The sequence below is a fragment of the Poecile atricapillus genome, chromosome 2, assembly GCF_030490865.1.
Source record: "Poecile atricapillus isolate bPoeAtr1 chromosome 2, bPoeAtr1.hap1, whole genome shotgun sequence".
Lineage (NCBI taxonomy): Eukaryota > Metazoa > Chordata > Aves > Passeriformes > Paridae > Poecile > Poecile atricapillus.
The window spans coordinates 152,605,488-152,618,830 of record NC_081250.1 but is presented as its reverse complement, the minus strand read 5'-3'; the positions used below and the strand labels follow the sequence as shown (position 1 = coordinate 152,618,830).

Here is a 13,343-nt window from a genome sequence, read left to right as displayed (position 1 = left end):
AAATCTCTGCTTGTTTAGCGGCAGCTCATCCCTTCTTTTTCCCCTTGTCTTCTCCGGAATGAGGACTTGCGCTGTCCAGTGAGGGAAATAAATGACCCCCAGCAGCTGCGAGTGCTGATCCTCAAAATCCGCAGAACCCACTTAAATGAATAATAATTAAAGAAATAAATTTCCCCGAGTGCAGCCTCAAAACTTTCAGTTCAGCAATAAAGCCAAGGAGAGAATCGGAAAATGAATCGCTCGGCTCTTTCCGAAGGAGGCTGCGGTGGGCAAGGCGGAATGATAATGGGAACTATTAAAGGAGCCAGTGTTGTTTAAGGAAGTCTTTTCCAGGTTGTGTGGGAACAGGCTGAGGAGAGTTTGTGTGGTGATACTGACACCTGAGGGATAAAAGGATTGAGCAATCCCAAAACCATGGAATTGAGAGTGAAGGGGCCAAGGGATTGAGGAATCCCAAAACTAAGGGATTGAACTCAACAAGCCTGAGCTCAACGGGGATAAGGGACTGAAAAACTCCAAAACCATGGAACTGGTGAGCAAAAAGTAACAGGAAGATGGGATGACCCTGTTGTGGTCATCCCCAGGTTGGAGTGCTGGCCAGTGGAGCTGATCACCTACCTGCCATTGCTTGGGCGAATTCCTGGTTGATTCCCTCTGTGTGTAAGATTTCCATAAATTATTCTTGACTTCGGATGTTGGAAGTAGATGGGAAGCAACAGGCTTGATACTCAACACTCCTCATTCTAAAAATGTTCTCACCCTCTTGCCCATCCCTTGGCCCTACCACACCCCAGCTCTGAATTCCTTCCCTTTTTTCTGCCTATTTCAGTTTTCTACTGATTGGGGGAAGATTTTCACAAATTATCCTTGATTTGGGATTGTGGAAGTAGATGGGAAGCAATGGGCTTGATACTCAATACTCATCATTCTAACAGTATTCTCACCCTCTTGTCCATCATCCCTTGGTCCCAGCTCATTCCAAGTCTGGATTTCTCCTTTTTCTGGACTTTCCCCCTTTTTTTTTTTTTTTTGCTAAATCAGTTTCCCACAGCTTTTCCACCATTTAAAAAAAACCCCAAAATTATTGGATAAGATGCTCCAGAAGACCTTTCCATGAGATGAGGTCCTGATCCTTGAGCTGTGCCTTGGAGCAGTAAAGTCCTTTCTAAATAATTCAGCAGGTGATAATTAACTGTTTTTATTTGCAGCCAATTTTTAACTCAAAGGAGTATTTGGAATGTTTTTGGGGTGTGTTTGTTACATCCCAAGCCCTTGGGTGATGGGGAGCTGAGCGGGAGTGTTGGACTGGATGGGAGCATCCTGATATCCATGTGGGAATGCTGGAAAGCACCGAGTGCTGCTCCTGAGTGCAGTTCCTGGACTGCCAAGGGAAATCTCTGCCAACCTTTCCCTGGAGGAGAAGGATCTTGATCCTTGAGCTGTGTTTCGGGGTTATGGACAAAAAACCCCAGGATGCCGGAGATGGACCTGGATCCACTTGAGCTGAGTTTTGGGATTAAGGACATGAAAAGGTCCTAATTAACTTTTGGATGTTGGTGAAGGGGCGCAGCGTCTGACCTGCTTGTTTTAAAGGATAAATTGTGCCTTTTCCCCCTCTTCCATCAAAAGCTGGAATTACAAACATTGAGCCAAACGCTGCGGAAAACACCGGGGAACTGCTTGTCTGTGGATTCCTTCCTAGGAGTAGGGGAAAAAAAAAGAAGGAGTTAGGCTGTAGCCCCCGCTATTAATCATAGCTGTAATCATGCATTTAATGAACATGACAGCTCCCGCTCCCTCCGGAGAGACGCGCGGAGTCTCCCGGCTGGATTGGGAACAACAATCACTTCTCACCGCGAGCCACCGGAGCCGCCGGAGCTGCCAGCGTCGGGCTGGGATGATGCATTAAGAGAAACAACCCCGTTTGCATGGGCTGTGGGTTTCCTTACGGATGATGCTTTTCCAAGTGACTGAATCATCGGGAAAGGGGGAGAGAAATCCACCTGTCCCTTCCACAGGGTGGAAAACATCCCGGCTGACACCGCTGTGCCGGCTGTAATCACTTCAAAAGCCCTCAATGTGCAGTTCTTGATGCTCTCTGTGGCAGCTTTTCTTGTTTTCCTGCTTTTTTCCCCCCCTCTCCATTCCGTTCCCACTGCCGTGGAGTGTGCACATGGGAGGAATTTGCCGTGGCACCTTTTTAAATTTCCATAGTGAGGGACTTGGGCAATGCCAAGGATGTGGGAGTTGCTCTCCTGATCTGACAGCACTGCTGTGTCCCAGTGTTCTCCCCTGCTGGGAAGTTATTGAGGAGAAAACAGGACAGATCTGGGACTGGGGTGTGCCCAGTGTTTTGTCTGGACCAAGTGAGACTCCTGAAGTCAAGTCCTGGGGGAATTGTTTCAGCTTTTTTTTCAATTTAGGCCATACTGCAGCAAATTTCATCTCCTGAGGTTGGAATTTAACCCTTATCCCATTTTCCAATGTCTTTTGATGTCCCAATTTCACCCCAGTTTCAATAATACACCCTCCAATGTATACATAATACATATTTATTTATGTATTTATTAATGCAAATCTCTTGTAGTGACCAATTGGGAATTCTGAGTTGACGACCACTCTAAAAATCCAAATTTAGGCTCCTTGGACCTGCTGAAAAGTCAGGAACATCCAGCCCCCAATCTTGCACCCCCTTCTTGTTACTTGGATGTACACAGAGCTTTTACTTTTATTTAAACTTCTTTTCCATAATGCAAGAGCTTCTAAAATTATCCTCACGACAGAGCTTGAGTTTTCTTCATAAATCCCAGTGGACAGTGAAATGTTTAATTATGGAGCTTTCTTGGCTTGGCTCGTCCTGGAGAAATATTTGTGAAATTTATTTTCTAATAGTTTGGGGAGGATTTGCATACAGGATGAATAATCAGGGAGTGGAAAAAATGTGAATGGGGGAGTTTCTTTGCCAGCTTCCAGGTGCTTTGCCAGACCTGGATAGATCTCACATGGATTTTGTCATGGAATAGATCAGCTCTTGGAGTTAAACTGCCTTTGGGATGTGAGTTAATTCCTGGAATTAATCTCTGGGAGATGCACATCATTTTGTTGTGTGACTTCTCGCTGGAAGATGAAAACTGGGGAAAAAAAGCCCCAAAAAATAATTCCATTGATGTATTTTTGCTACATAAAAATTCCAACCCACTGGCAGGAGGCTGTTGGCCCCTTTATTTATCCAATATTTATCTCTTCAGTGATTCCTCCTTTCTGGCCAAGATGATCTTTAAGGGCCCTTCCAGCCCTAACCATTCCATGATTTTGTGATTCCAGACTTGTTCATCCCTGTGTATCTGCTTTTATCCCCAAATATTAATTATTTAGAAGGATTGTCTGCTGCCCTCAGGAGCTGATTCCTGGTGTAGCTTTAAGGAATATTATACAGAATTCCAGAGGGCTGAGGATGCTCCAGCCCTATCCTAATGGATTACTGTGGGGTTTTCTCCCCCACATCATTTGGGAAGTCAACCTTGCTCTTAATGGAGACCCTTCAGTGGCATCTTCAGAGCATCCCAATGTTGACGAATGTTTATTGTGGCACTAAAAAAGATGCTCCTACAGCATGGGATGAGAAGGAATTTTAAAAAAATAGGGAAAAAAAAAAAAATCTCAGTGATGGCTCAAATGCCCCGTTGATGGAATTTGATGTGCAGAGGGAACAGATGGGGCTTTGTCGACGCCGGCAGCCGAGTGACAGCTCGCAGTGCCGCGCAATCAAATTCCACTCGCTCAACTTCCCAACACGCCCGGGCTGGCAGGTGAGTGACTGAGCCGCTCTCATCCCACCTGGAAAACTGAAATCCAGCCTTTCTTTCCCATTCATTCTTCCCTGCACCAGTCAAGGATGATTTAATTCCATGCGTGCATATAAGGGAGCGGGCGCTGGGCTTCCTTGTCCGGCTGTGGGGAGCTGCCAAGGCAAGCGTGGAAATTTGTTGGATTGATGGTGGAAGCCTGGGATTTGCTTACAGAAGTGTTCTGGCACGTTTGGGTGCTGAGGGGGAAAATTCCTGCTCTGTTTGGGTCTGGGAAGGATCACTTCTGCCAGGGCTGCTCCAGAGGTGGGAAGTCCCTAAAGGGCATCTTCATCCATTGGTTCTCTGGTTCTTTTATTTAACCCAAAGCTCCATGCTTTGGGTTAAATAAGATCATGGAATCATGGAATGGTTAGAGTTGGGAGGGAGCTTGAAGATCATCTAGCCCTGTCCAGCCTGGCCTTGGACATTTCCAGGGATGGGGGACATCCATGGTTTCTCTGGGAAACTTGTGCCAGGGCCTCACCACCCTTACAGGGAAGAAATTCTTCCCAGTATTCCATCTCTCCCTGCCCTCTGGCAGTGGGAAGCCATTCCCTAGTTTCCTGTCCCTCCATCCCTTGTCCAAAGTTCCTCTCCAGCTCTCCTGGAGCCCCTTTAGGCACTGGAGGGGGCTACAAGTTCTCCCTTGGAGCCTTTTCCAGGCTGAGCAACCCCAGATCTCCCTGCTTTTCTTCACAGCAAGGGATCTCCATCCCTCCAATCATTTTTGTGGACCTAAGGTACTGAGGGCTGTGTGAATTCCTGCAATATTTCTCTATTCCAAGCAATGATCCATGTTTTTCTCTCTTTCCAGCATTGAGATTGCACTCCATACCCAGTCCTGGGGTCTTTCCAGCCAGCCTGAGCAGATCCTCAACGTGCCGATACATCGCCAGGTCTGTACTTACGGGAAGCAGGAGTGACATGCTCCATCTTCAGAATTATGCTCAGCAGGGAGTCAGGAGCTTCAGAAGAAGCTGTTGAACTGGAGGATGATTTGGTGAAGCTCTGGCTGCTGCTTTTCTGCAGCTTCTACTTTGGGGTGGTCATAAACAAGAGCCTGCTCACCCTCCCAGAGAATTAGGGAGAATTTCTTCCTAATATCCCATCTATCACTGCCCTATGGCAGTGAGAAACCATTTCCCCTTTTCCTGTCACTCCATCCCTTGTCCAAAGTCCCTCTCCAGGTCTCCTGGAGCCCCTTTAAGCACTGGAAAGGCACTGGAAGGGGCTCTGAGGTCTCCCTGAAACCTTCTCTTCTCCAGGCTGGACATTCCCAGCTCTCCCAGTGTTATCTAGAGCAGAGGGACTCCAGCTCTGGAAGCAGCTCTGTGACCTCCTCTGGATCTGCTCCAGCAGCTCCACATCCTTCTGCCAGTTCCTTCTCCAGAACAGGAGGCAGCTCTGCAGGTGGGATCTCACCTGAGCTGGGCAGATGGGCAGAAATTCCCCCTCTCCTGCTGCCCACGCTGTGGGATGAGCCCAGGATATTCTGGGCTCCCATGGTTGGATCATGTGGAGCTTCTCATCCACCAACTCCCCCCAGTCCTTCTCCTCAGGGCTGCTCGCAATCCATTCTCCACCCAGCCTGGATTTGTACTTGGGATTACCCACCACACATCCAGGACCTTACACTTGGCCTTGCACCTCCTTTTAATACAGGAGCTGCAGACAACCAGCAATTACAGAGTTAAAAATGTGCATTTCCTCTGAAAATAAGTTCCTTGAACCTGTATTTTACATGGATAATGCACTGTGTCCTCGGCAAAGTGGAGCTGACTGTGCCCTACCACCGAATCACTTGCTTGGTGTCCCCCATGGTTTGTGTTCATCCAGATCTCAAAACCTCCCTTTTTCCACACATCCCAAGAGCTGCTGGGTAATTCCCTCTCCAGCTGGAAGCTTGTGGAAAACATGTGCTAAGCAACTTTTCAGCTCCTTAAGTAGCTTTTAGTGGGACCAGCCAATTAAAAAGGAGTTTTCTGCTCTTTGGTGGTACTTTTTGTCCCTGTGGCCATCACGTAGGTCCTCATTCTTTGAGGTTCATGACCAGGTGCCCACTTGAAGGCCATGAATAGCATCAGGCCCAGCTGGTGGGATGTGTGCTGAAGAGCCCTCCAAGTCATTCAGCCTTGGCATCCTGTGGTGCACAAGGAGAGGATGTTTCCTTCCTCACCATATTCCCCAAAAGTGTGGGAAACCCTCTCCACACTCATAAAATCCAAGGAGAGGATCACAGTAATGAGGGTGGGAAGGAATCTCACTGGTGACTTTGGTGCTATCTAGTGGATTTTTAATTCTTTGGAGTAAAATCAGCCAAAAATTGAAAATACTTTAGGGCTTATGAGCGTGAGCTTCCTAAATATTTTACTCTCCAAAGATGGGCTCCTCTGTGGTTTCAGGTGTTGTTGAGGCGTCTTCTCCATTTCATCGTAGTGTTGGATCTGGAGGTTTTCCCTGACCTTGTCTCTCTTTCTCCTTCAGCCGCGCTGTGCAGAGGAGCTTGGCCATCATCCGTCAAGCCAAGCAGAAGAAGAAAAAGAAGGAATATTGTATGTACTACAACCGCTTCGGGAAGTGCAATCGGGGTGACAGCTGCCCCTACATCCATGATCCAGAGAAAGTGGCTGTCTGCACCAGGTAGGGATGGACACGGAATTGCGGTGAACTGGGACGTTGGGTGGCTTTGGTGCTTCCTTGTGGGATATTCCTAAGGGAAGCAAACTGATAACAGAGGTGTAGGACAACAAGGATGGGTGTTCTGGGTCAGGTGTAGGTTCTGCACTGTTGGGTTGAAAGGAGGAGGACAAGAAGAGGCCAGAGAATCATGGAATTGTTTTGGTTGGAAGGGACATCAAAGATCATTGAATTCCAAACCCCTGCCATGGACAGGGACACCTTCCACTATCTCAGGTTACTCCATGCCCTGTCCAGCCTGGCATGGAACACTTTCAGGGATGGGGAAGCCACAGCTTCTCTGGGAATCCCATTCCAGGGCCTCGCCAGCCTAACAACAGGGAAAAGTATCTTCCTAATATCCTGTCTATCCCTCTGACAGTGGGAAGCCATTCCCCTTGTCCTGTCATTCCATTCCTTGTTGTTCCAAGTCCCTCTTTGTCTCTCTTGAAGTCTGTTTAGGCACTGGAAGGGGCTCTAAGGTCTCTTTGGAGCCTTCTTTTCTGGGCTGGGTGACTTGAACCCCTGCCCTGACCACACTCCAGGTTATTCCTTCGGGAGCATTCCTCAGATCCATTTGGGTCAGTCCAACAGGTTTGAATCCCTCAGCCTGTGACGTTGTGCAGCTCCAAGATTTGGTGATTTATTCCAGGAGAACTGATCCATGTTGACAGCTCATTAGACCTGCCCAAGAGTTGATTAAACTCTATTATGAGTCATTTAAAAAGTGCAGAAAAGCCAACTCCTCTGATGAGCTCCTGGACTAATTTCTCCATAAAATTGCTGCTGTGCTGGAATCACTTGGAAGTTGCTCAAAGCTCGATGGGGGACGATACAGGAGGGGAAGGTGATTTATTGTTTTTTTAACTGATTTTACTCCTTCTCACTCATTCTGCCATAACAAATCCCACAACTCCTTGCCTACTTTAGGAATTGTGCTCCTTGAAGTCTTTTGAGTCTCTATCCTGTCTCATTTCCATGCATCATTGGAGGAGAACACTGATTTCTCCCAGCTGTGTGTCTCCTTATCCTGGTTCCTTTATCTCCAATCCCATTCTTTAGCTTTCCCTTACAATTTTTTAATTTTGCTAATCTCTCACAATGGTCAATCCTAGGAAAAGTCTTGACATACTTGTGTGCTTTGGCATCTTGGTTCCTGTTCTGGGCCTGTCTTTGCTCCTCATGGTCGTTGGCCATTCCCACCTGGCGCTTCATCCAGCATCTCATAGAATGGGATCACAGAACCCTGGAATGGTTTGGACTGGAAAAGACCTTCAAGGTCATTCAGTCTTCTCCCCTGCCATGGGCAGGGACATCTTCCATTATCTCAGGTTGCTCCAAGCCTTCTCCAGCCTGACCTTGGACACTTCTAGGGATGGGGAATCCACAACTTTTCTTGGCAACTTGGAGTAATCAGGGCCCTAAGAAGGATCTTTCTCCTTCTGGGAGCATCATGTCTGAATTTTGGGATACAAGCCTTGCTCTACCTACTAACGAGCAGCCAAATGTGATGGAAGAATAAAATCTATCAGGAATCATCAGCTGCTCTTCCAACAAGGGGTGTGAAATGGGTTTATGGTTTTATGGATGAGCTGGGCAGAAATTGTGTGGTTTTGTATAAAACCATGCATCTTGTGACCCACCTCGTGTCCAACCCTCTCCATCTGCTTTGTCTCCAGGTTTCTCCGTGGCACGTGCAAGAAGACGGATGGGACCTGTCCATTTTCCCACAAGGTGTCCAAGGACAAGGTCTGTGTGGCTTCCCAAGGGGAATGCGGCTCTGTGTGCAAAGGGGTGGTTGTGGGAAGTTTCTTCCTCACTGAATGTTTCCTACTGAGTTTGGGGTTTCTCTGCTGAGCTGTTCAGGCTCCTGAATCGTGGCATAACCATGGAATGGTTTGGGATGGATGGGATCTTTAGGGTCATCTCATTCCAACCCCTCTGCCATGGTCAGGGACACCTTCCACTATCCCAGGCTGCTCCAAGCCCCACCCAACCTGGCCTTCAATTTTTCCAGCATGGGACATCCATAGCTCATCTGGGCATCCTGTTCCAGGGCCTCACCATCCTGTGGCTGGGGTCTAGAAAAGACTTGTCTAAAAAAACCCTCCCAGATCATCAAGTCCATTTAATTGAGTCTAATCCTTCCCTACATTCATAAGATCACATTTCCCTGGAAATCCCTCTATGCTGGGGTCAGAAGATGTTTTAACAAACATAATTTTGAGGTATAAATTAATAACAATCAATTCTAAAATGCCAAGCAGCAAAATCAGCTTGAAACTCCGGCGAAACAACTTTGGAGTTCATTGCTTTCCACCTTCTGGATGTATTCGGGGCTCTTTGGTTTTATTACACAAGGTGGAAAAATAATCCAGGGCTTTTATTTTGGGTTTATCACTGATGATTTAGCACCTCAGCCTGTGTTTAGTGGCTGGGATCTCCACTTGGATATAGCTTTGGAGACTCCAGCATGGAAGCTGAGGTGCCTGAGGCACATTCCTTGTCCATGGGGAGCTCGTAAGTTATCCGGGAAGTCGCCCTGAATGCGACATGGAGCACCAGATGTTTTTTACATGGATTTCTCTTCAGAGTCACTTAATCACGAGTGCATAAAACAGGGACGGGGACAGCTGCATTCCCTGGCTCGTGGCGTGTCAGAGCAGGAACGGGGATGAGGATTGATAGATGGAAAAAAAGACGGCTTGGGGTTTTGTTTTTTCATTCTGTAACAGCGTCAGACTTCAGAAATAAAGAAGCCAGGAACGAAGGAAGCTTTGAAGTGGGATTGGCTGTTGGTTTATCCAAAATTATTGTAATTAGTGAGGCCATCTACTTTTTGTCATCCAAGTAAACGATGTGCAACCCTCTGCCTGCATCTCTGAGGCGAAGGATTGAAATTCATCCACAGAACCATAAACTCCAAATTAAATGGAATTTCAGAAGGTGGTGAAGTCTTTTTTGGTCCCAGGGCAAGAAACCCAGATGAAACTTGGGAATTGGACATGCCCAGGGGGCTGTTGCAGTTGGTGGTTTATTCACCAAAGAATGTGATGGTTGGATGTGGATGAATTTGTGGTCTCTCTACCCAGGAATATTCCTTGTCATGTTTAAATTCCTGGTGGAGATGTAGCCTCAGTTTCCCCTCCAGGAACACATGATCCCTCAAGGAGGACCTCCAGATTTGGCTTCTGGGCTCTGTTTTGGGTGAATAAACGGAGAATGATGTAAAACTCAACTTTTAGCAGCACCTCACCAGTTTGAGAAGAATAACAGTGGTATTGTGGTAATAAAACTGAATTAAAAAGGAGTGACCATGTTGAGGAACTGTTTGCCAATAGCATTTTGGGGATAGAATCCCTGGGATGGGATCCCATGGGATGCAGTAACCTCCGCCCATCTCACCATTATCCTGAGCTAATGAAGCATCACCTAAACTCAAGATAAATCATTAATTAACAAACCAAAATCAAAGCAGGCAGTGCCAGCTCTGAAAAGCTTTTGGAGCGCATTTTTCCTGCCATGCTCCGTTGGGAAGGGGAGTTATTTTTCACAGGATTAACCACCCTGAGGGTGGTTCAAAGGTCTCCCTGTTTGCCACCTTGTCATCAGCGAGGGCTGGAAGAGAAACAACCTCTTCCATGGAGTTCAAACTTGTTCCAGGGTGATTTATTGCCATGGGAATGCTGCTTCCCAGTAGGAGAGGCAACTTCCCTTTCCAAGTCCCGGAGCTCCCCGTTAACTCGGGTGATTCTTGGCAAAGGTGGCGTTTCCCTCATTTATCAGTGCTGGGAAAAGCAGGTGAAGGCACTCAGCAGAGGAAGGAAGCAGTTTTCCTCCTGCTGGTGGAGTTTTTGGAGCAAATCCCACCTTTTCCTCAGGTGAAGGGTTGTGCATGGTTGGTTTTCGGCTGTTTGAATTGAGGTTTTAATGCGATTCATGTTTGTTTTTTTTCTGTGTGGGGTGATGTGGTGGTTTGGGGATTCCTGATTTCAGTTTGTGGTCATTGGAGAGGGACACCCCAAAACCTCCTCATCCGAGAAAATTCAGGTTGCTGTGTGTCTCACCTCAGTGGGGTTTTACTGGGATGGGATATCCAGTCCAGGAGGTGAAGGATCAAAGGCTCGCAGGGCTTGGCTCTTGGTTTCAGGACGAAACCATTTCTCAGCCTTCGTGCACTCTCCTGCCTCAGTTTCCCCACCGAAAAATGGGAATAATCACTATTTTCTATGGGAAAAAAAGTCACTGTTTTCTATGGAAAGCTGCATGGATTCAGCTGTCACAGCAGCAGGGAGCTTTCCCCCATCCTAGAGCAGCAAACCCCTTGCTCCAAGCAGGGAATGATCTCCAGGATGGAGGATGGCTCCAGATTGTCACAGAGCTTTGCAGATCCAAACTCCAGTGGTTTCCATCACCCTCTGGAGGTGGAAAAAAGAGCCTGGGAAAGAGGGAAAGCTCTTCTTGTTCTGCCATGGGCAGGGACACCTTTCACTATCCCAGGTTGGTCCAAGCCCCGTCCATGCTGGCCTTGGGCACTTCCAGGGGTGGGGCAGCCACAGCTTCTCTGGGCAACCTGTGCCAGGGCCTCATAGTTTAAAGAATTTTGCTCCACAGGAGACTCAGGCAGAGCTTTTGGTGAGAAGCACCCACTGAAGTGACACACAGGGAATTTTTCCACAGTGGATCAGAGTCACTGACACATCCCAGCAATGGAGAGAAACCGGGAAATCTGAAGGAAGTGAAGGTTGCGAGAGGCCGGGACTCGAGAAGCCGCCCGCTGCTGTTCCAACAGCTTTTCCCCTTGAGGAACTCGGAAAGAATCAGCATTTTTCTCCCTAATAGAGCTTCAAAACTCAGTTGTGAGCAATTTGGAGGCTCACGTGGAGTTTCGGGTTCATTTAGCTGCTGCCTCCAGAGCTTGTAGAGAGTCAAAGCTGTCGAAGGCGGCCGCAGCGCCCCAGTGCCTTGAATTAATGTTATTGTTATTTGTGTGGACGTGCTGGGGTGCAAACAAGGTTAATTGAAATGAGAGCGCTGCTTCCTCTTGATAATGGCTCGGGCTTGACAGCGAGGAGGAGTTTATTTTTGTCGGAGAGCTGCCTTTATTATCCCTTTTTATTAGAGCTAATTTGGGCTCTATATCAAAAACTACATTAAGGGAATCGTTTACGGTCACACCACCAGCACTGCCAAAGATCGCCCCAGAGCCCTGTCCTTTATGTTAATGTCTGCAGTTAAAAGACAATTAAAAATAAACTCTCCTCTTTTAAAGCACCCTTTGTTTTCTTTCCTCTCGGTCTCAAGTGAGGCAATTTAGTTCAACCCTTAATGTGCCCTTCAGGGATAAGGGATTTTTCCGGATAGCCCCGGCTGGTGGTTACTGCAGGATTGTAAATTTTACTTGGGGGCGCTTGAGCTGGTGGGACAAGGATGCTACTGGTGAATGGGGGGGATCAATACCGCCACGAGCAGTGAGGAAATTCGGGATGTAGGAGCAGGAGGAGCCGGACCTTCAGGAAGCGCATGTTCCCGGTGGCAGCTGCCTGATCGGGGCGGGAAGCGGGAAGCTGCCGGCGGTAGCCGGTGAGTTAAGGATGCTGAAATATGGCAGCAGGCTGGTAATTTGTTTTTAATGATAACAGCTGGCAGAAGGTGAAGTTTGTGCTTTGAGGACGATGAGGAGAATCCTTGCTCCGTCGGTTTTCCCCGTCGGCTGTCGCGCTGCGGAAGCTCAGGAGCGCGGGAGCGCGAGATCAGCTCTGTGTATCCTGCTGCTCTCCTCCTCCAGTGCTCATGGCAGGAGCCTGGGCTCTCCTCCTCCTTTCATTCCCTCCTTTCACTCCCTTCCTGTCCCCAGTGCACAGGGACAGGCATCACAGCCCTGGGGAATTCCAGGATAATGCCTTGGAATGATGCAGCCCCCACAAAATCCTCACGGAGGTGCTTTTTTCTCCCTTTCTAGGAACCACCTTTTGGAGCCTTTATCAAACCCCCCTCCTGCCAACTCTGTGTCCACCAAGAGCAAAATGGGAAGATCCCAGGATGCTGTTTTGGCCTTTGTGATGGCCAGAATTCCCTGTGGGATGGTGTAGCTGGGCTGGGCGTGATCCCTGCACCACTCTTCCCATCTCCATCACTGCATCATCCCTTGTGAAAGGTGTTCCCAGAATTTGTGACATTTCCCCATCCCTTCCAGAGGGAATTGTCTTCCTGGTGGCAGTTCCCAGCTTTTCACCTTCTCTCCAGCATCCTGAAGGATGCTGAGGGGACTGCCTTCGCTCCCTGCGTATCCAAACACCGGGAATACGTAATACCAGGGAGCTGCCTTGCAGGAAACCAATGTAAGAGCTAAAAACACCTCTGGGATCAGTGGCTGGCAAAATATTCCTATTTATTTTACACTTGTCACGTTTTTATTTCAGGTCTGGGGGTTGCAGTGATTTTGAGTCACGGGTTTAGGGAATGCTGACGGATTTCTCCTCCTCTTGCAGATGCCGGTGTGTTCCTACTACTTGAAAGGGATCTGCAGCAACAGCAATTGCCCCTACAGCCACGTCTACGTGTCCAGGAAGGCGGAAGTGTGCCAGGATTTCCTCAAAGGATATTGTCCCATGGGAGAAAAGGTAAAGAGGAATTTTTTTGGCTGAAGCCAAAGCCACGAGCAGCGTCCTGCACCAGCTACGGCACCACAGGGAAGAGCTGGAAGCTGCTCAGCACCTGGATGTGATGAACAAAAGTCCTGTGCTTTTCCAAAGGGTTTTGGCAAAGTGGTTTGGTTGGGAAAAAAGGGAAAGAAATGAAAGGCTTCGGCTCATCAGC

The 13,343-nt window shown here is 48.0% G+C and overlaps 1 protein-coding gene across 1 annotated transcript in view; it reads left to right on the top strand.

The window, feature by feature from the left end:
- Nucleotides 1–13,343, top strand: part of ZC3H3 (zinc finger CCCH-type containing 3) — a 127,341-nt gene that overhangs the window by 90,703 nt on the left and 23,295 nt on the right. Inside the window, exons 6-9 of the mRNA XM_058830034.1 lie at nucleotides 4,663–4,744; nucleotides 6,333–6,488; nucleotides 8,204–8,273; nucleotides 13,016–13,147. Coding sequence (XP_058686017.1) covers nucleotides 4,663–4,744; nucleotides 6,333–6,488; nucleotides 8,204–8,273; nucleotides 13,016–13,147 — 440 coding nt within the window. The remainder of the gene's footprint in view (nucleotides 1–4,662; nucleotides 4,745–6,332; nucleotides 6,489–8,203; nucleotides 8,274–13,015; nucleotides 13,148–13,343) is intronic.